Source organism: Loxodonta africana, chromosome 7 (genome assembly GCF_030014295.1).
Source record: "Loxodonta africana isolate mLoxAfr1 chromosome 7, mLoxAfr1.hap2, whole genome shotgun sequence".
In the NCBI taxonomy this organism is placed as follows: Eukaryota; Metazoa; Chordata; class Mammalia; order Proboscidea; family Elephantidae; genus Loxodonta; species Loxodonta africana.
Genome location: NC_087348.1, coordinates 36,576,147 through 36,596,524, shown reverse-complemented (window position 1 = coordinate 36,596,524; position 20,378 = coordinate 36,576,147). Strand labels below are relative to the sequence as shown.

The following is a 20,378-nucleotide window of genomic DNA, read 5'->3' as shown; positions in this document are numbered from 1 at the left end:
TCCCCAGCCCCGAGAGGCCCTGCTGCTAGCACTCAAATCTCAGTCCCCCATCCTCTCCCACTGCTCACCAACAGCTGGGGTCATGACCACCTCTCATGACGATGTGCCGGTGCATCCTAACTGGTCTTCTCAATTCTAATCTCCTCCCTTCTATCTCGCCTCCACACTGCTACCATCATTAACGCACAGCTCGAATCCAGTCCATACCCTGTAGCTTCCAATCAGATCCTAGCCACTTTGAGACCACGTTGTCCTAAGCGCTCCTTCTTCATGCAGCATGTGCCTGCCCCATCCCCACCGCATTTGTGCTGCAACACAGTGGCTCTGCCAGCCATGGCCTTGCCCCATCTCGTCACGTCTCAAGTCTGTTATTTTTAAGGGCCAATGCAAATACCATCTCTTTCAGCAAGTCTCAAGGAGCCCCCAGTGGAGAGTGGCTGCTCCTCCTCTGGGCCCCCACAGTCAGCATCCTCTGTGGCTGTGGAATCTCCCCTCTGGGCTGTAAGATCCTGAAGGTCTTGGACTAGGTTTTACTCGTCTTTGCGTCCAGTGCCTAGTACATGGCCTTTCACATTCGTCAAATGAATGTATGGTGAATAAAAGGGCTCCCAAGCTGCTTACAGGAGCAGCAGGTTCAAAGGGATGTCTGGAGCCTGGTTACATGCTACCCCCTGCTGGGGGAAAAGCATTTATTCGCCTACTTCCTTTCTGGATTTACTCTGTGAGAAAAGGAATCATTTTGACTCTGATTCCCTCTGCAACATCACTGGACTCATGTGCCCAATACAATAGCAGATATAAAACACTCAGAATGATGGAAGATAGGACTGTCCACGTGAGCGGTGTCACCAGGGCTATGTGGACAGTTCCAGCCTAGAGATCTGGGGCTGTGCTTCTCTCCTGGGAATGCTACACTGAGACTAAGAGCCACTGAGGGCAGCTGGAACATTCCTCAAAAGAAAAAAATACTGGGGCCTGAGGAAAATGGCAGCCATGGCCAGGGACCCAAGCTGTTGGCTCCAGGAGCAGTGCTGACCACAAGGGTTAATCCTGCTGTCTCCTTCCAGGTAGTAAAAGCATTTGTCTTTGAAAAATGGGACACTGATTTAGTATTGACATGTGATCTTTTCCTTGGCAAGTTCCAAGTTACAGTCTGGATGCAGAGGCCAGGGTGGGGTCAGCAACTGCCCACAATTCTGGGGGTTTCACTGCCCAGAAGAGGGAACCAACGCTCAAGCAAGTCAGAGTAAGAGCAGCTCTTCCTGACCTCAAGCTGCATACTCATCTTCTGGCTCCTGCCTTTTCACATCAGCTTTCGCCTGGCCGAGGGTCCAGGTTATCGGAAGATGGAGACCCACACCACCGAGGGTCCAGGTTATCGGAAGATGGAGACCCACACCACCTTTCCCCTGTGATCAGAGGCAGAGCCACAGGCTCTCTGAATAGTGTGGCATGGCCAAACTCTGGGTCAGGGCCTTGCTTCAGTAGAATTCATTCATTCCATGCACTCCCTGGGCGCCTATTTTATGCCGGGCAGGCACTGTACCAGTGCTGGGGGCAAACAGTGAACACAACACAGATGCTGCATCAAAGGCTCGCCATCCACTGAGGGAGATGAATCAAGAGATGTCAGTACAGGTTGCTGAGGACAACAATGAGGGAAGCCCAGGGAGTGCTCCCCACCCCTGCTGGGCCCAAGGCAAGTTCTGGAGAAGGTGCAAAGCTTTTCTTAAAGTTAGACAAGCAAAAAGCCAATGCCTGCAAATTCTCCTTGCGAGGGTCCTTCCTGGAAGTCCAGGAAAGAGCTGCATAGATTTGAGCCTAATTTTTATAGAACAAGAGAAGATGTAGCCTGGGAACCCTTCAGTGCCAGCTGACCAGAAAGGGCTGAGGAGGGACGGCCACAGAATGGTAATTACTTTTACAAGCGAACTGGTTTCCCACATTAGTACATCTGGGTGTGTGTGTGTGTGTGCATGTGCACGTGCGCGCGCTGGCACATGTGCACACAGACATATGCATGCAGGCAGTACCCACCTTCTAGCTAAGTCTAGAAGAAGGGTTAACTTCTCTGACCAGGGTTTTCCTATACACCGTCTTACAGATTTGACTACCAGGATGAAGAGACGAGGCAGGAGGGGTAGTGGAGCTGGTGGTGTGCAGGCGCAGCTGTGCTGCCTGCTAGGTGGGGAACTCGGGCAGAGGGGGTTTGAGCCTGAGGAGTCTTGATTCCTGCTCTCTCCCTGCCTTGAGTTCAGAGCAGGAGTAGTCAGAGGGGTGAGTGCCTCAAAACAAAGCTGGCAGTGACACTCATCTATTCCCCACACCCCCTCCAACTCACACCTACACACATGCACATAAAAACCCATGCACACACACACTTCCTTCTAAGAGCGGGGCTTTCTGAAAGGGCTGCAACGCTTAGAAATCCAGGGGTTCAGAGCTCTAGTCAAAATTCCCAGGGGCACAGGCAAACACGACAAGCTGCCTGACCCTACCCCGAGACTCCAACCTGACTGCTCCTCTTGCTGACTAGTGCCTCTGGCCTCTGAAGGGCTCACCACTCTCCATCCCTACCCTGCTCTGGAGTGGGGTTGGGGCCCAAGAGGTCTTGGCTTCTTGAAACTGAGAAAGAGCGCTCCCTCCCTTCTGCTTGCCCCTGCCCCCACCCCCAAAGAAAAAGTAACTTATATGACTGACGGGGGCAAAACAGGCTTGATGCTAATCAACGAAAAAGAGGTAACAACTCAAAAAAGGATGGTGAGAATGGTTGCACAACCTGAGAAATGTCACTGAATTGGACCTGTAGAAATGGCTGAATTGGTGTATGTTTTGCTGTGTATATTAACAAGAAAAAAAAAAACCAAACAAACCAGAAAAACAAACAAAAAAAGAAAGAATAATCCAGATAAACAGACAAAAAAAAAAAAAAGAAAGAAAAAAGTGGAGAATTCTCTGGAAGTGAGACACGGCGATGCCCTTCTTCTCAGGCGGGCAGCCCCTGGTCCCTGAGCTCCTCCCAGGCTTCACCTGCGGATACAGGTCTCCTTCCCAGTCTGGGTCCCTGTCATCTGGACCTCCCCGCTTGGCCAGCCTCAGTTCTCCACATGCCACAGATACGCCCCGCCAGTGGTCCTCTGCAGCGTGTGATGCTTTTAGCTAGCTGCCTTTGCACATGCTCTCCCCTAGGCCAGGAAAGCCTCCCACCCCACCCACCCAACTCTGCCTAGCTCCTGCTCATCCCTTAAGACTCAGCTCAGGGGTCACCTCTTCCAGAGGGCATCTCTGAGGCCCTGCAGGCATGGCCCCACCTCCTGGGTACTCCCACAGTCCATGTTCACACCAGACTAATTTTCTGCTTAGGTGTCTGACTCCCTCTCTAGACTGAGAGCTCCCTGGAGGAGGGATCAAGACCTATTTGTCTCTAAAGCCCAGTGGCTGACACATACAGACACTCAGCAAATGGCTGTGAGACCAAGTCAGAAGGGGCTGCCTAAGACTTCAGCCCACCTCTCCAAATTCCTCATGCTACCTGGGGATGGTTCATCAGGGGCTCTCAGGCTCCCCATTCGCTGAGGGGGAGGGTCAGGTGCTCTGGCTCCACTGGACAGCCCGTGGTGACTCCCTGTGGGCCTGGCTCTCACCCTTCCCAGAACAGGCCTAATGGTTCCAGGACTGCTAAGAGTCCATAGGAAGCTGTGGAAATAGGACTGGGGATGGCAGAAGCAGCCTTCAATGCTCCTCCTCACTGAGGCTCAAGGCTACAACTGGATGCTCCAGCCAAGCACTGCCAGCTACTTATGTCCACACCGAGGGAGATGCTACCCAGCAAAGAGCTATGGGCCTCACATGTAGGAAGTGGGCTGGGCTACAGACCAAACGGGACTGAACTTTTAAAAATTTCAGTTTATGCCAATAAGAGGGATAGTGCCCTGTGGGGGACTGCAATATGGACAGCCAGCCATTTTTTGGGGGTGACACAGGCCTTCTGCCTGATGCATACCACAGCTTTTCCTTCCACGGTCCCTTTTGAGCAAATGGCTCAACACAGACCTAGAAAATGTGTGTCTGTTCGGAGGCTTCCCTGTTTGGAGTTGGGACCAGCAAGGGGGCTGGAGGCAGGGGGTAAGGAGAATGACTGAGTGAGAACAGCCTGTTTAGCACGGCTGCTGACAGACTCCAAAGTGGCTAGAGCTCTACTGCTGGGAAGTGCTAATTGGTTCTCAGAAGTGTGAGGCCAGCACAGAGAGCCACACCTGAGAAATAGGTGAGAGGAAGAGAGTGTGGGTGTGCCAAGCCACAGCCAAGGTGGCTTGAACCAGGAGTGACAAAAGGAGCATGAGAAGGCCTCACTTGTGGCAGTCCCAAATCTGCTGGACCAGTTCACCCCACATCATGGGGTAAAGACAAGCCACCCCATGGACTGGCCCAGGAAGCCGGAGACCCGGGGTGCACTTCTCTGGAAGGAGAACTTGCAGGGAGTCCCTCCTGTAGCCCTTCAATCCTGGCTGCTTTCTATGCTGTTTCTTTGGAAAGACAGCCTGAGTTCTCCAAATTTCAGGGGAGAGGGAAGTCAGGGTGCTTGGTGGGAGCTATCAAAGGTGCGAGAGCAGCTCAGCTGACTGGGAACAGTGGACCAGCTCAGGAAAGGACATCCCTGCCTCAGGAGGCTCTTGATGTCACCAGGTGGGCAGTACCCAGACACGTGAGGGGGGCTCATCCTGTTGGGAGGTGGTGCTCTCTCAGCATCACCTGTCCATGACGAGGGGCCAGGAGCCTTAGGCTGCCTCTCCCAGGGAGGGGTGATGATGCTTCTAGCCCCTCTGCCTCCCAGTCAGATTCCCCCAGCACTGCATGGCTCCTACCTTCACCAGGACCCGAGGCTGCCGCCCCTGGCTCCTGTACCTCCCTCTCGGTTTGTGTTTCGGCATTCTGCAGCTGAAGGGCCAGAGTCTGGGTGCCCTGAGATGTCACTGAGGTGGTGGGGTTCCGGGGCTGTAGCCCAATTGCATTCATCAGACCCATGTCTCTGTCCGTCCTCCAGGTTGCTCTGCTGGTTCTAGGGATAGAAAGGCAGACTGAAGTCAGGCGGGGCTGATGCAGGGCCCCTCACAGAGCTCTGCCGGCCTCATGATGCCTCAGGACATCTGTGTCCATTCCCCTCCAAGATCAGCCCAGGCCCTAGGACAATGCAGGAGGTCACACAATTATCTAATCTTGTATACCCGGCTGGTTCAGTCACTCCCTTAAAACAGTAAGGGTCTTCTGGGAAGGTGGAGATAACTGATCTTAAAAGACTCTAATTTAGATCCAGAAAGGCACAAGCTGAGATCCATGGGACAGAAGGTGAGTAGTGGAGGAAAGTCCTTTCTCTCCTTAGTTTTACCCTTTTTCTAACTATATGCTGACAAAATTCCAAGTGAAATTCTTGGGATTTCTGTGGCCTGAGATTTCTACATTGGAGGAAAAGCACTGAGACTCTTATGGCGGCCATTCTGGGATTCTCCATCCAAGGCTTCTTAAAGTCTCTTGCAGATAGGTGCATAAACTGCCCTACGAGTAAGGCCCAAGCCCAAGTCTAGCACTCCCCTCTCCTTGGGCATTTCCCAGACATTGACCCTTGGGATAGCTGGAGCTGGCAGAAGAAGGAGCCCAGCGCCTTCAAGACCATCACCAAACACTCATGCTTCTAGCTGTTTCTGGGGACTATTCCTCTAGTTACGGCCCTTAATTCTTATAGCAAGCGCTGATTGCCTTGGGTTTATCATCTACCCAGCACTTTCTTTTTTTTTCAAAATGTTCCAGCCTTCATTAGTGAATTAAATGATAGAAGGATCAACTATTAGATTCCTACTCTCTAACTGGTCCCTGGGGAAGATCTGTTCCTGGGTTACAGCTCTGGGCAGCTTTGCCCCTGAGGCCCCGGCCTTCTGGGAGATCCCTCCACAAATACTTCCTGGGCCACAGAGCAGGCTTCTAGGGGCAGCACTTTCTCCAATGCCCTGTCTTCCTTCCTCACTCCAAGTGTGCCCTGATACCATGGCCAGGATGGGAGACAGCCAGAGGGTATCCCAGCTTATTCTAAATCAAGACTTTGGAAGCAGTGGTTGTGTCTTTCTTATCTGTGGGACGCTTTTATCAAATGGATCCCAGGCAAAAGCTTAGTATCTGAAGGTCAAAGAGGAGCCACTCTGGCTGAGGAGGGGCCCAGGGACATGGTGCGATCTGAGGGCATCACTTCACCAGCTTACCCAGGCCGTTCACTGCTCCGGCTGCTGGAGTGGACGGTGAAGACAGTCTCACTCAGCTGGTCCCAGTAGTACTCAATCCCAGTGTTTAAGGCCCTGGAAATCATTTGAGAAGAGTGGAGAAGGAAGGGTGAAAGGCATTAGAGAGGGAATGACAAGGACACTGTGTAGTTTCTGGGCCCTGCGGACTGTGGTTTGGCAGCCCACCCATTCTTTCTCTCTCCTGGGGCTTGGCTGGGACCAGGACCAAAGATACTCCTTCATCAGGATGCTCAGTGCTGGAGCAGCTCCGACAAATCACCAGCAGCCCAAGGACCTGTGGTGATGGTGGTTTTAGCTTCTTCCTTCCCTCAGACAAAGACTAACCAGTTCCTCCTTGAGGTTAAGTGACAGCTACGAAACTGCCAACACCAGATGCAGATAGTGGGTTCTGAGTGTTCTTCAGACATAGAGAAAGGAACTAGGATGGCAAATAAGGGGCAGGAGACAGGCCCACTGGTGAGACAAGTACCATGGACAGCTGTGTCTAAAGGACATGCTTAGTCCTCAGAAACATACTCTTTAGGCTTGAGAAACAAAGGGAGTACCAGTTCTTGCCACTGGGTCTTCCCTACTGCCATGGGGCCAAGAGAAAAGAGAATGAGGGTACCTTGCCATTCTTAATTTGCCTGGAGCTCAGAAGTTCTAGCAGGAAAAAGCCCCACACTAAGCCAGAATGACCCACCTCTTTTTTTTCAGACCCTAGATCCTCCTTTGCTAGGGTAGGCTGGAAAAGCCCACCAAGAAAGGTGCTCCTAGAATTCCAGAAGACCCCATGAGTACTCACAAACTTCTTAAGGGAACAGGAAGGAGAAAACCTCAAGAGGCAATGGGTTGGGGTACTAATTGCGGAGAGAGGTTTCCATCTACCAAGTTCTCTGGGCTGCCAACCTTTCTGGCTGGTTCCTTCTCTCCTTCCAATGGGCTAGCAAGGATTTCCTTCTCATTTCATACCAGCACAGCTGCCAGAGGAAAGAAGTGGCCTCTCATCTTTCCAATCGGATTTGCCATTGCAGGCAGCAATCCTGGCTAATGATGTTGGGTCCCAGAACACAAGACTGCTTTGCTTTCTTTTCAAGATTCCTCCCTGGAAGAGGAGTTACTTAGCACCATTCACCACGGCTGAGGGTGGCATGCTGGTGCTGATGAAGGGGTGGACAGGGGCTAGAAAAGAGGTACCTTTGAGCCCACTGATTAGATCTCCAGTGCCCATGCAGAGATTCTCAGAGACATTCAAAACCTCTAGCTGTACTCCTAAATGGGGCAGGGCATGCCCATGTGGTTAGAGTGCCAACAAAAGTCAGCTTTTCAATCCAGAGACCTAGGTCACCTTCTTTCAGTGACAGAACTTACTTCGATAGGGGGAAAACAAATGGAAGTCAGTGGGTTATAGGGATTAGCCAGTGTTATGGATTGAATTGTGTCCCCCCAAAATGTCTGTTGTAAATCCTAACCTTTAGGCCTGTGGTTACAATCCCATTTGGAAATGGGTTGTCTTTGTTATTAAGTTAATGAGGCAGGATTAGTACAGGATATATGCTGAGGCAGTCTGTTTTAAGACATAAAAGAGATAAAAAAGCAAGCTAGGAAGCAGACACAGGGGAGAGGAGATGCCAAGCCACATGAAGATTCCCTAGGAACAGAGGCTTGGAAGAGACAAGGACTTTCCTCCAGGCCAAGAGAGAGAGAAAGTCTTCCCCTAGAGTCAGCACCCTGAATTTGGACTTCTAGCCCCCTAAACTATGAAAAAACAAAATTTTTCTTTGTTAAAGCCACCCATTTGTGGTTTTCTGTTATAGCACCACTAGATAACTAAGACAACCAGTAAAGGGTGAGTCTGGGGGGAATAAGACGTTCCCTTCCACCACACGAGGATTAGCTAGGACAGACACCTGACAGGGCTTAGATGAGGAGGACCTGTGTATCAGAGGAGGCTGTACTACCTCAGGTGAAGGGAAAGAGGACGAGGTTGTTGTTTTTGTTATTAGTTGCTATTGAGTTGATTCCGACTCCTGGTGACCCCATGTGTGCAGAATAGAACTGCTCCATAGGGCTTTCAAGGCTGTGAGCTTTCAGAAGCAGATCTCCAGGCCTGCCATCCAAGGCACCTCTGGAAGGGTATGAAATGCCAACTTTCAGCTAGTGGTTGAATTCTTAACTACTTGCACCACTCAGGGACTCCTACACTCAGCCCTAAGTCAGTCTTTAGAGGGTTGCTAAGATTCTGCTAAGATAACAGGCTTCAGTGAGGGAATACCAGCTTCTTTGAGGGGAAAAAGCCAAGCCAAACCAAAGGGCTCTTCCTTTCACTCTCTGTAGTAAGCCTTTCCCAGCCCCCTTTAAAGTGCCTGCTGGGCTGCAGATTTAATATGATCTTCTACTGACCAACCCTTGAAAAGGTAGTATCTCCTTCCTCTTTCAAACCCCCCATGGTGGCTGAGGGTTGTCTGAGAACAACAGGAGCACTGGAAGGCAAAGGTGAGAGAAGATTTTTCAGTTAGGGAAGAGGTAATGGCCAGAAGTCAGCTGGCCTGCAATGGCAGATGCATCCCAAAACAAAGTCATCGCTGCAATTTTTGGTGAGCAAACTGGCTGAGTTAGGCACTGTTATGAATTGAACGGTGTCCCCTTAAGAAAATGTGTCAACCTGGCTACACCATGATTCCCAGTACTGTGTGACTGTCCACCATTTTATCATCTGATGTGATTTTCCTATGTGTTATAAATCCTATCTCTGTGATGCTAATGAGGCAGGGTTAGAGGCAGTGATGTTAATGAGGCAGGACTCAATCTACAACATTAGGTTGTGTTTTAAGTCAATCTCTTTTGAGATATAAATGAAAGAAGCAAGCAGAGAGACATGGGGACTTCATACCACCAAGAAATAAGAACCAGGAGAATAATGCGTTCTTTGGACCAGAGGTCCCTGTGCTGCGAAGTTCCTCAACCGAGGAAGATCGATGACAAGGACCTTCCCCCAGAGCCGACAGAGAAAGAAAGCCTTCCCCCGGACTGGCACGCTGAATTCGGACTTCTACCCTCCTAGACTGTGAGAGAATAAACTTCTCTTTGTTAAAGCCAATCACTCGTGGTATTTGTTACAGCAGCACTAGAAGACTAAGACAGGTCCCGTGTGAACCCAGATGCCAGGAAGCCCCTGATTTACATGATTTATTGACAGTGGCAACACCATGTGGGTCCCTGCCAAATCCCACCTCTGTGGTTTTTACTAGCCAGGGCTGGTTAGTGACAGCAAATTTACAATAAACCACACACTGCATCATCAGGAGCCTTCCTTCCTGTCTCAGAAAAGATTCCACCAGAAGGCCCACTGTCTGCGCTGTGACCGTCAACGTAATGCTGGTGGCCGAAGGGCCCCTCAAACACTGTCCATCTGGGCAGCATGCCCAGCTACTCAGTGAAGAGGTCACCTTTCAAGCAGAACGAGGGCTCTGGTTGCTGTGTCAGATGTACTGCTCCGCTCTCCCTCACCACTCCATCCTTTCTGTTCCCCACAGACAGGCCTAATTCTAAGCCCTAATTTGCTCTCCTTTCTGTGTTCAGAGCAACTTGACTGTGACAAGCTCATGGCTTTGGTTTAAATTCCAGGCGCTATATTTTTTTATACCAAGGAATAGAGTTGAGGACACCTGCTCTGGATACTGAAACTCTTAGCCTTCCATACCCAATACCACTGATTTTTGTCTGTGAGCTAAGATGGCCCCAAGCCATCTCCTTCCTTCTTGGGTATCAGGATGAATGAGTCACTGTTTGCTCAGGGTTCTTCCTGGGAGCTAGGCAAACATATGGGAGGATGAAGAAGAGGGGGAGGGCCAATCAGGGTCAGACTTTTCAAATGGACTTCCACGTAACACCTGGTTTCCTTCGGCAGTATCTGTGAGCTGTGCATATGGGCTTGGCTCAATGATTTCCTCACTACTGGGATGTTCCTGGGCTCCTGAACACCCCTAAGAGCCAACCTGGCTTCCTCAGTGGTCATAACGCTCTCACCACAGAGCTTCTGGCCCTGAACTTCCCAGCTTCTGGGGAATATTTCCTGTGAGGATATTCTTCTTTCATCCATCAGTTACATGGCTGCAGAGGCTTGGACCACAAAGCTGTCTCCCTGGAAATAACGACTGTTTCCAAAAAGACTGGCTTTTATCCCCACTGTCTCTGCAGATGTAGGAAAGAGCTGGCACCTGGAGCTTGCGGATTAGCCTGAAAGATGTAGTCTTTGTGGCAATTCTGGCTGATTCAGAGGTGTGCCTTTACCCTCCTTGGTCAATGATGTTTGATTATAATCACTGTTTACAGTGGTAGCTCCCTCTTAAGGGACTGAGCTGGGGCCTTGTCAGGAGTCCCACGCTTGGCCAAAGGGCCAGATGTCCCACAGTCCCAGCCTACTTCTCTTCTGATATGAGTCTCTCAATTCCATCACCCTCCGCCCCATGCCATTATAGGGCTGATCTATGAAGCCAGAAGTGAGTCAGCACCCCCTCATACCAATCAGGTACTTTACACTCAGTATAGTTATTGGTGGGGGTGTTGGCTGGGCTGGTGCTCAGCCAGAGGCACAGCACCAGTTTGTGAGGAGTGGTGGGTGGAGGGAACAAAGCAAAAGAGAAAGGGGCACCTCACTTACTAGGAAAGGTGGGGTGACCAGGCTATTAGCCATTGCAACAGTTTTGTATACACATGGGCTGAAGGGCCAGTTGTGGTCTTCTCATGTAGTCTAAGAATTCCTTCCCCTGGAGAGATGGAGTATTTTCTTAGGCCTTTTTGTACTGTCAAGTGGGTGCTGTATGGGGCAGAGGGGTTAGTGCCAGCAAAAGATGCACATTTGTCCCAAGAGGCTTGTTCCTTCTGTCTTTGTGCTTGGCATGCTGAGGCTAAGACAATGGAGGAGAAATCAAGAGCAGGATGGAGTACAAAATGAGGTGCAGTTGCCTATGCCTGGGACAAAGGCAGACAACCACCTGCTTCAGAGGGAGGCTATAATCTTGGCCCAGATGGCTGGCTGCATCCTGTGCCCTTGGGAATGGGTGTGCCAGGGAGCTGTGTCACACAGGGATATGCAGCTGTCTACTAAGAGACAACAAACCCTGAGCTCCTACTTTCCTATTTATTTGTTCTTCATTCTAAGTCAGAGACCAATCATAGACTGTTCAAAGACGGACACGTTTTCACCGGTCTGCTCTCATTTTCCACTGCATCAGTCACCTGACCCGGTTAAATGCCTAAACATGATCTAGAGTAGGGGTTCTGTATCTGAGGTGCTTTAACTAAATAGTTCAAAATTCTATGTGTGTGGTATATCTCTCTGTGGAGAGAGTTTATTGCTTTCATCACAATTTTAAAGGAGTTTTTGATCCCAAAAACATTAAGAACCAGCTACAGTTAGGAGCTCTGGATTGGAGAGTTAGGAAGCCGAGTTCTGTCATCAGTGTGCTGGGAGGCCTTGGGTGAGTCTTAACTTCCTTACCTGCACATCCTTCATAGTCTCCTCTGCCTACAGCAAAAAAAGTACAGACATGAAGATGACTGAGAACTGGGGAAGCTTTGGGCAACCTGGGACAAAGTCATGCCCGTCTTAATTCACATGGTGCCTATCAAGCTCTGGTTCTAAGGCCTGGAGCACTTGCTTCCAAGAAATTGGGAGCAACAGCAACACCAAAAAAAGACAAGCTGAACTACTTCTCTCTCAGTCCAACAACACTTGGTCTGTGATGGGACGCTGTTCGATGTGTCAAAAGCTAGTGCCAACTTACTCATGGAAGAGGCTCTGGTTCTGGGTAGGTAAGAATCCCCAGGCAGCCCAAGGTGGCTTAGGTCTGCTGAGACTCTGCGATGCCAGGGACGACATTTAGGGAGAAAATGGAGGCCAAAGCCAGCTTCACGTTTGGCTGAGGTGCCTGTGACTCACATCAAATACGTAGGTTGGGGTTTGCTGTGTGGCCACGACAAACTGGGTTTAGAGAGCCTGCCTCTGTAAAAGCAGATCTCTTTTGTCAAGGAGAGGGCTGCAAAGATTATTTGGTTGCAGCTGTAAACAAAAAAACACTGCTGAGGAAGAATGTCTCAGCAAAACAGGGAAAGAAAAGCTTGTAACGACAGTGTTGGTAAAAGTAAAATTATGGCTCGGAATTCCATCAGTTTTGGAAAGATGCCTCTTAGAGTTATCTTATGAATTCCCAAGAAAAGAGCAAGAGAGAAGACAATCAGCCTCATGTACTTTGAGGAAAGAAGTATTTCAGAGGTGACTGATCCTCAGAGTATGGACATGCCAGGGGGATGGGCAGAAACTGACAGACCCAGCATCCAGGCTAATGGTGGTACAGTGGTGAAGGAGGCAGGCTGTGTTCTGGAAACGCACAAGTACAAGTGAGGGAGGCTCCCTGGACATAAACCCTGAGGAGAGAGTGGCTGGCACAACACAGCAATCTCCCAGCTCCAAAAGCAGCCTGCCTAGGTCAGGCTTAGACAGCAGCCTCTCTTTGGGTACAGTCCCAAAACTTCAAGACGGAATGAAAGGGCTGCCTTTGGAACCATGTATTCTTTCTCCTGGGCCACTGTCCTAACACAGCTGACATTGGGCCCAATCACCAGTTACCTACCCGGCCACAAAATCTAATCCAAATACATTCTAGGAAAGGTAGCTTAGGGGTCCTATGAAAAGGCATCATGGAGACTCTTAATGGCTGGGGACCCTACCAGACCAGTGACACTGCTCTGTGATCTGAAGAACACCCCAGGAGAAGCCTGTGCAGCAAGTGAAAGCATTAGGATGGCCTGGAGGCAGAAGTGGCACTTAGTCAGCTGAAGCCCTGCGGTGTCCTACGCAGCAATCAGCCCAGTCGGCACTGAAGCACAGAGCTCCACACTCCCTACTTAACTGGGTCTGAAAATTGATGACAAACCTGGCTGGCTCCCAAGGTCTTGAGTAAACAGGTACCTGGACAGACCTCTATTCTCCAAAAAAAGGCAGAGGAAGGGGAAGGGGTGTTATCAGGACTTAAGAAAGAAATACTTTGGTTCCTTGTCCCCTCCTAAAAACCCTCACTTCAAGACCAGATAATAACCATTTTGATTTTCAACTACGCTTTTTATTCTGCCTTCACTCTGATGAGCTAGAACCTCAAGCAGAAAGGAAAACAGGCAGGACAAAGACAGAGGCAGGCTGTTAGAGATCAGTGGCTTGACAAATTGGGGTTCTAACGATACTCTACTTGCGATTTTATTTCTTAAGTTGATGTCTCTGGCATTTACACAAACCTAAGACCACCTGTTGAATTTTTTAAAAAGGGTTAAAAAAAGAATCTTTGATATCTATGCTTTTGCCTGCAGGGAAACTTAACTATCACTAGGAAACCAGAGAACAAGAGGGAAAAAAAAACCTGCCTTAGATTCAAGAAGACACAATAACTAAACCAGCCCTTTGAAGCTATCTGGAATGCAGAGCTAACTTCACCAGCCCCCACTTAAAGAGGACTCTTTGAAGAGTAATGCTGAGAATGAGGCAGACTCTGGCAGGGTTCTGATTGTCCACCTAAGAGACCCCACCTCACTGGCCAGGTCCAGAAATGATGATTACTCCCCCCACACCTTGAGCCACTCACTCTGGTCGGCAGATCACCAGGTCTCCTTTGTTGGTACCATAGGCCAGGCCGAGCCCCGGCTCCGGCAGCCAACGGGCAGAGTTGATGCTGACATGTCTCCGCTGGTCGGCAGGCATGGGGTAAAGGACGTTGAAAACTCTCTGGGTAGGGGAGAAAGAAGGAAGGAAAGAGAATGGGGGGGAAAAACAATTTGTTACCAAGAACAAAACTATCCAGGGAGAAACAAAGCCCCTTCTATTGCCTGAAGCAGGTAAACCACAGCAGGGGAGGAGATGGCTGAGCTGGGAATAGGATGACTCTTAGCACATGTTTGGGAACTTGAGGTAACAGAAGAGGGGAGGGTAGAACCCTCTTATTACTGGTGAGAGGCAGGGCTCTTTCAAGAAATACTAGAGGCATACGTGGACCTTTCTATATGAAGGTTAGCTGTACTCTCCTCAGAGCCTTTTAGCACTTCTAACTTCATGGCTTTTAAGGTACTCCCCTGGAAAGTCCATCTAGAGCCCAGCACACCAGGAAGGACTGCCCCTAGCTTCTCTCTGACCAGACCAACCAGTGAGAGCCAACTTAGGCTGGTAGTCCCGTTACCATGGAAATTAAAGCGCTTCACAGCAATAGGGAACTGGAGGTGATAGGGGGGCGGAGGGGGGTGATAACATCAGAGAACATTTTTAATTCATCTAATTAAAAGCAATGTTAAAACTGCTATTGTTAAGGAAATCTAAAAGGTGCAATAAGATTTAAGGAGCAAGGCAGAGGGGAATCTTGAACACGCACGAACACGATTTCTTTCTAGCTTATATAAATCACCCTTAAATGGATCATTTCCATTTCTCAAAGGCAAAGACTTGTCTTTCAACATTCTACTCCTTCCCAAAGCTAATGCTTCCTCAGGGGGCAGCTTTAGCTCTGTCCAGGGTTTAGAATGTGGTGAAAGGCAGCCTCATCAGTTTCTTTGGCCACTGACTCACAAGATTTCCAGAAGCAACATTAGTTAGACAGAGAGGCAAGACAGTAGAAGAATTAAAGGCATGGACTTGAGAGTTAGAAAGACCTGGGTTTGAATCCTGGATGCTGTCACATAACAACCTCTCCAGACCTCATAGCTTACAAAGGGGCAGTACTCACACTCCAGCCACTGGGGAAATAGAGACGATGTATATAAAATGCCGGCAAGTGCAAGCCCATAAACGGCAACGTTATTATTATTATTTTTACTAGGAACCTACATCCAGGGCTTCAAAAAAAGTCACTGGGGGCCCTATGAAAAGAACATGAGGCTGAGAATCTATAAACTGGAGTTTGTCACTGTGTTGTTTTCCCTTCTAGTCTTACCAGTTTTCAATCTATAAAATAGGCATGAACTTCATCTGCCATTATCTGCCCCTAAGGGTTGATGGAAGGGAAAAAAATGAGAGAATGAGATTCAGAAAATAATATACATCAAATGAATTTAGGGTGCTACAATAATGATAATTTTTCTGATTATCCTGATGAGAGACACTTCCCCCTCAAACAAAAAAAAATTTTGTTTTAGCTAATGGCACTCAAATCTATACCAAGTGGTAAGGAACCCCGGATCTGGGAACCCTTGGGTTCACAAGCCTTGAGTATCTCTCTGAAAGGCCTTTCCCAGGACAGTCTCAAGAGTGGGGAAGACAGCAGACCAGGCTTTGTGGTGCTGACAAATAGGCCTAGGTACCTAATGTCATGCTGCCAGGATGGCCTTGCTATGGTCCTGAGGCTGACAGGGCTTTACAGATGTGGAACTGACTCTGGTTTGAGGCATAAGACTGACCACTCCATTACGAAGCTCCTATGCCCTCCTGGTAGGACTCAACTCCAGAGGTAAGAATTAGTCAGGGCTCCTTAAAGCTCTGGTCTGAATGGGGAGACTATTAGAAAAGAGCCCAGTGGAGTTTATGAATTTCTAACCTAGTCATCTGCAGTGTGGTTGCTTGACCTCTGGAGAATGTCTTCCTTGGCAGAAGCCTTGAACAAATTCCTGGCTCCTGCTTTCCACTCAGCTTCGCTGGCTGACTACCCATGGCGACAGCAATACCACTTTTCCCTTTGTGCCTAATCAACCCTTTCCCTTCAAATCAGGGGATGGGGTATGATGGCTCCATCCTTTTTTCACAAAGGTTTTGCCTTCTCAGAAGATAATCAACCTGTAGGCTAATATAGTTAACTACAACCTAGCATACACACTGAAAAAACAATGTTGTTAAGATCAGACAACCATGGCTGGGATTACTTAATCTACTTAATTTTTCTCCTCTGTGGTCAGACGGTGTAAATGGGGCATGCCCAGAGTTAGGGGGATGAGTGTTCATTTCAGGGCGCTGGAAGAGGGAAGGCTCTGCTGTGGGTCTGTGGCAGCTCTACATGAGCTTCATAAGAGAGTCTTCCTAAAATCACAATGACTCAAAATTCCAGAGCCTGGGGCAGAACGGCCAGAGAAAGTGGCCTTTCAAGAAGAAGGATAATAAGGTTAGTAAATCGGATGCTCGAAGGTTGTGCTGAGTTTCCTGATGGGGGTCTTGAAGTAAAGAATAAAAGAGAATTCTTTTCTAGAAATGTTCCAAACCAGGAAAGAAGCAAACAAGCCTCTCCAATGTCACAAATTTACCTTTTACGGTCTGTTGCTGCAGAGGGTTAATAAACAAACACTATTGATTTACTTCTAAGTATGGGACCTGCTTTATAAACAAAACCCTCAAGAGGCCAGTGTGATAGATGAACCCAGCTTAGACGGGGTAAGGTCACAGAGGGATTGGAAAGAGGTAATTAACCCCCCCAGATACTGCTGCACATACACTTCACAACTTCCATGGCTCCAGGAGTCTTGGGGGCATCGATTTGTCCTCTGGCTATGCCCTCCCCCACCAAGCGCTTACGCAGTGCCGCAAGGGCAGATCCCAAGTACCCATCTCCTCCAATGTTTGGGTATGAGGCCAAATCCCGCTTTGTGGCAGGAATCCAGGAAATGCCACATGAAGATCAGCAGCCTCCAGGGTTCCTGATAAGCATTTGCTTGCTTATCACACTAACATGGGGGTGGGAAGGAAGGAGATGACGGCAAGAAGCACAGAGGGGATGAGAACACAGAGGGTGTGAGAAAGGCAGGAATCACCAAATCCTAGGTCCTATGAGGTCACCTGGTCCAAGCCTCCTACAATTTCACATACACCTGTAACCAAAGGACCCTGGGCGAATGAGAAAATGGCTCATTTCAAAAGCCACCCAGAGATGTAGTTTCCACTCTTCCCTGGCCAGAGTTTAACAGCACTCAGTGCACCTCACTGAGGGGAAATGCTCCCCACAATTAGTCTAGCCCAAGGGACCAGAGAAGAGCTGGGCAACAAGTTCCCTAGTACTGACAGAAGGTTGGGTAGCTTTGCCTACTCCCAACTCTTTAATGGTTTTGGCCACAGGTTTTTCTGACCCAGAGACTGGGTGATCTGTGAGTCTCCTCCCAGATTTCAATGGCGACATGAGCCCAACATTCCTCAGCGCTGATGAGAGAGAAGATCTGCTACAGCATAAGGGATAGCACTGGCCTGCATTAAAGGCATTCCAGATACGTCTCAAGTAAAGATTTTCTTGACATTGGTCAGGTGCCCTGTAGCTTGCTGTGGATGTTAAGGACAAAGCTGGGTGGCCTGCTGAAAATCCTTCTAACAAAAGTGGCACTTCATGGATTTTTAACACCAAATTTCATTACCCCAGACAAAAGACTTGGCAATCTGCTCCCATAAATATTTACAGTCTGGGAAACTCTACGCGGCAGTTCTACTCTGTCTTATAGGGTTTGCTATGAGTCAGAATTGACTCGATGGAAAATAACAACAACAACAGAGAAGGATTATCACAACCTGGGGTACTCTGAGGTGCTGGATACAAGGTCCAACTGCTGATTCATGTCTGCGGAGTCCTGGTTTTCACCTGTCCCATCTGAGCTGTTCCCTGGTATATGACAAATGCTGACAGCACCATGATCCCCACCCCGCCACGTCAAGGAGATTGTTCTCATTTCTAATATCTATGAAGGGAATTAGAATCAATATGCTAGAAGGAACAAACTTTTTAGAGTCAGTGCAGTGCTGAGCATGTCAATAGGGAATGAGTCAAGTAGCCAAGATCTTTACAGGTTCAAGGCAATGGAAAAAGATAAAGATTCCTCCACTTCTGGGGTCGAAGACAATCTCTTGGACCGTTTGTTCCTCCATCTCTCAAACTCTAACTAATAGGAAGTAGGAACAAAAGAAAACAGTTCCCAGATCAAAACTAAAGTGGTCTTGTTTCTTGTTCAAAGACAAGACAAGAAAAGAATGCCAGAGGCAGCCAGAGATGCTCCGTGGGAAACCTTCCTCTCCATCCTTTTAAAATTCAGAGGAAAAATGTATTGCTGCCCTCCACAAGATACTTTCTTTTTTACCGCATGTCAATAAAGCTCAGGCCATTAGTCCAAGCATCAAACTGCACTGCTAAGATCAGCTCAGAGAAGAAGCCAAAAGAGAAAACGTGTGGCTATCTTGTTTACATTTGGAAATCTCATCATTTGTAAAGCTGGAACTTTGCTGCGATGGCAAGAGGTTTGGTACAGTCAGCAGATATCCCTTATTTTATCTAAGACAATGGAAGCTGGTTGAAAGAAGCTGGAAACTGAGGCTGAAGGGGCCACTGGAGAAGCTGCAAGCCAAGGGGGCTTTGGGAAAGAAAGGTACTGTGAGGAGAAATGCATTCTGGGTAATGACGGTAATTAGGGGAGGCTTTCAGCTTTCAGAGAAGGTTACTAGAAGAGAATCAACTTTCCAGAAGCTGGAAAAATCAATGGAAAGCAGGTGCTAAGAGACAGCCGACCTTTCCATTAGAAACAGATAGCTACACATCTTGTCACAGGCTGAGAAATGCATGTGTCCCACAGCAGGTAGGAGGAGGGACACTACGGCCATCCTTTCTTCCTTTCTGGCTGTTGATATGCTTAGATTCACGTACTTGAGTTTTGTCATCCCTAAGAAAATCTGGTTGCTTTTTAGAAACCTGAATTTCTTTTACTGTTTCCAAGTCTTCTTTATATTCTACTTTGAGGTTCAGAGCTCGTAGAATGTTGCTGGAATTTTTAAAGTGGCTATTTTGTTTTAAGAGTCAGAATACCAAGTCATCCACCTTTCCCCTTTCATTCAGTTGAAGCAGGAACAAATCTGCCTAGATCATGCTCAACAAACCAAAGCTCTCCCAACAGAAAAGAACAGTAAACAGCTTCTCGACTCCTTGGAACTTGTTGCCCTTGGTGGCTGTTGATAATCTAGTCCCTTGAAGCAATTTCTAGCCAACCGCTTGCAACTTGTTGAGACCTATGAACTTTGTCTTATTCATTTGTTCCTCAAAGAGACCCCAAAGACAGTCAAGAGAATAAACATTTTCTTTTTCAATCTGTATGATGCTTTCTAAAGGCCATCATCTTTGGCCACTGGGATCCAAGCATGGAGGTTATTTCAGCTGTGGGGTCTACCTCTGGGCTAAATGAAATACCTAGGCACTCGATGCTTGGAAACTCCCAGAAATTAAAATAACGACTTCCTCCTGTTCCCACATCTCTGAGGACAACACAAGTTCTTGAACTTCCTCAGCTTTCTAAATCTTAAAGGAGATGGCCAAATGAGTAGCTGTTTTAAGAGTTCTAGAGATTCAACTTGCATGAGTCTTTTTACCTCGAATACGTTCACCTTCTACAAATGTACGAATTGGTTTTCCTATTGTACACAAAAACAAATGTTCTGCCTTTCACTTTTGACCAAAATCTACCTAATGGGAATCTCTTGCCATGTTTCTGTGGTAGGGCTAGGACTCTGAGAAACTGACTGATACCGGGCAGAATTGTGGAAATGAGGTATACAATTCCTACTTTCAGAAGGCTTACTATCGCATTAATAGCTTCATTCAATTGCCATTTATTGAGTAGTGTGTTAGACACAGTGATGGAGGTGGTGGTGAGCGCGGGTGGATGTGCACGCGCTGCAGAGGACGACATGGTCCACAAGATTTCAAAGTAATACACAGTCACTGAACAAATGCTGAGTGCCTCTGTGTGCCAAGCAGAGTGAAGGCTGGGGCCCAGCAGTGAAAAGACCAGACAAGAAGGTAGCTGTCTAACATGAGAGCAGAGACCAGGTCCATTTTGCTCCCTGGTGTATCCCTGACCTAGCTAAGTACCTGGCACATGCTAGAGGCTCAACACAATTTTGCTGAGTAAAAAGAATAAAATGCAGTATAGACTGCATTGTACTAAGAGGCCATGTACTAAGAAACCGTCAGAGTTGGAAGAACCTGTCATGGAAAAATCTGCCTAAGCTAATGGCTTTGACTGCAGCTCTAATGTTATTTTTAATACTTTATCTTGTCCCCTCCCTCCTCTGACAAATCACACCAGAGACACCTCTAACTTCTCCCATATCCCCTCTCTCCC

The 20,378-nt window shown here is 48.3% G+C and overlaps 1 protein-coding gene across 11 annotated transcripts in view; it reads right to left on the bottom strand.

The window, feature by feature from the left end:
* AMBRA1 (autophagy and beclin 1 regulator 1) overlaps positions 1 to 20,378 on the bottom strand; it is a 181,324-nt gene that overhangs the window by 4,219 nt on the left and 156,727 nt on the right. For all 11 annotated transcript variants that reach the window (XM_064288201.1, XM_064288199.1, XM_064288203.1 and 8 more), the window contains 3 exons: positions 13,907 to 14,046; positions 6,252 to 6,344; positions 4,866 to 5,059 (listed from right to left, as the gene is read on the bottom strand). In XM_064288201.1, the coding sequence (XP_064144271.1) occupies positions 4,866 to 5,059; positions 6,252 to 6,344; positions 13,907 to 14,046 (427 nt within the window). The remainder of the gene's footprint in view (positions 1 to 4,865; positions 5,060 to 6,251; positions 6,345 to 13,906; positions 14,047 to 20,378) is intronic.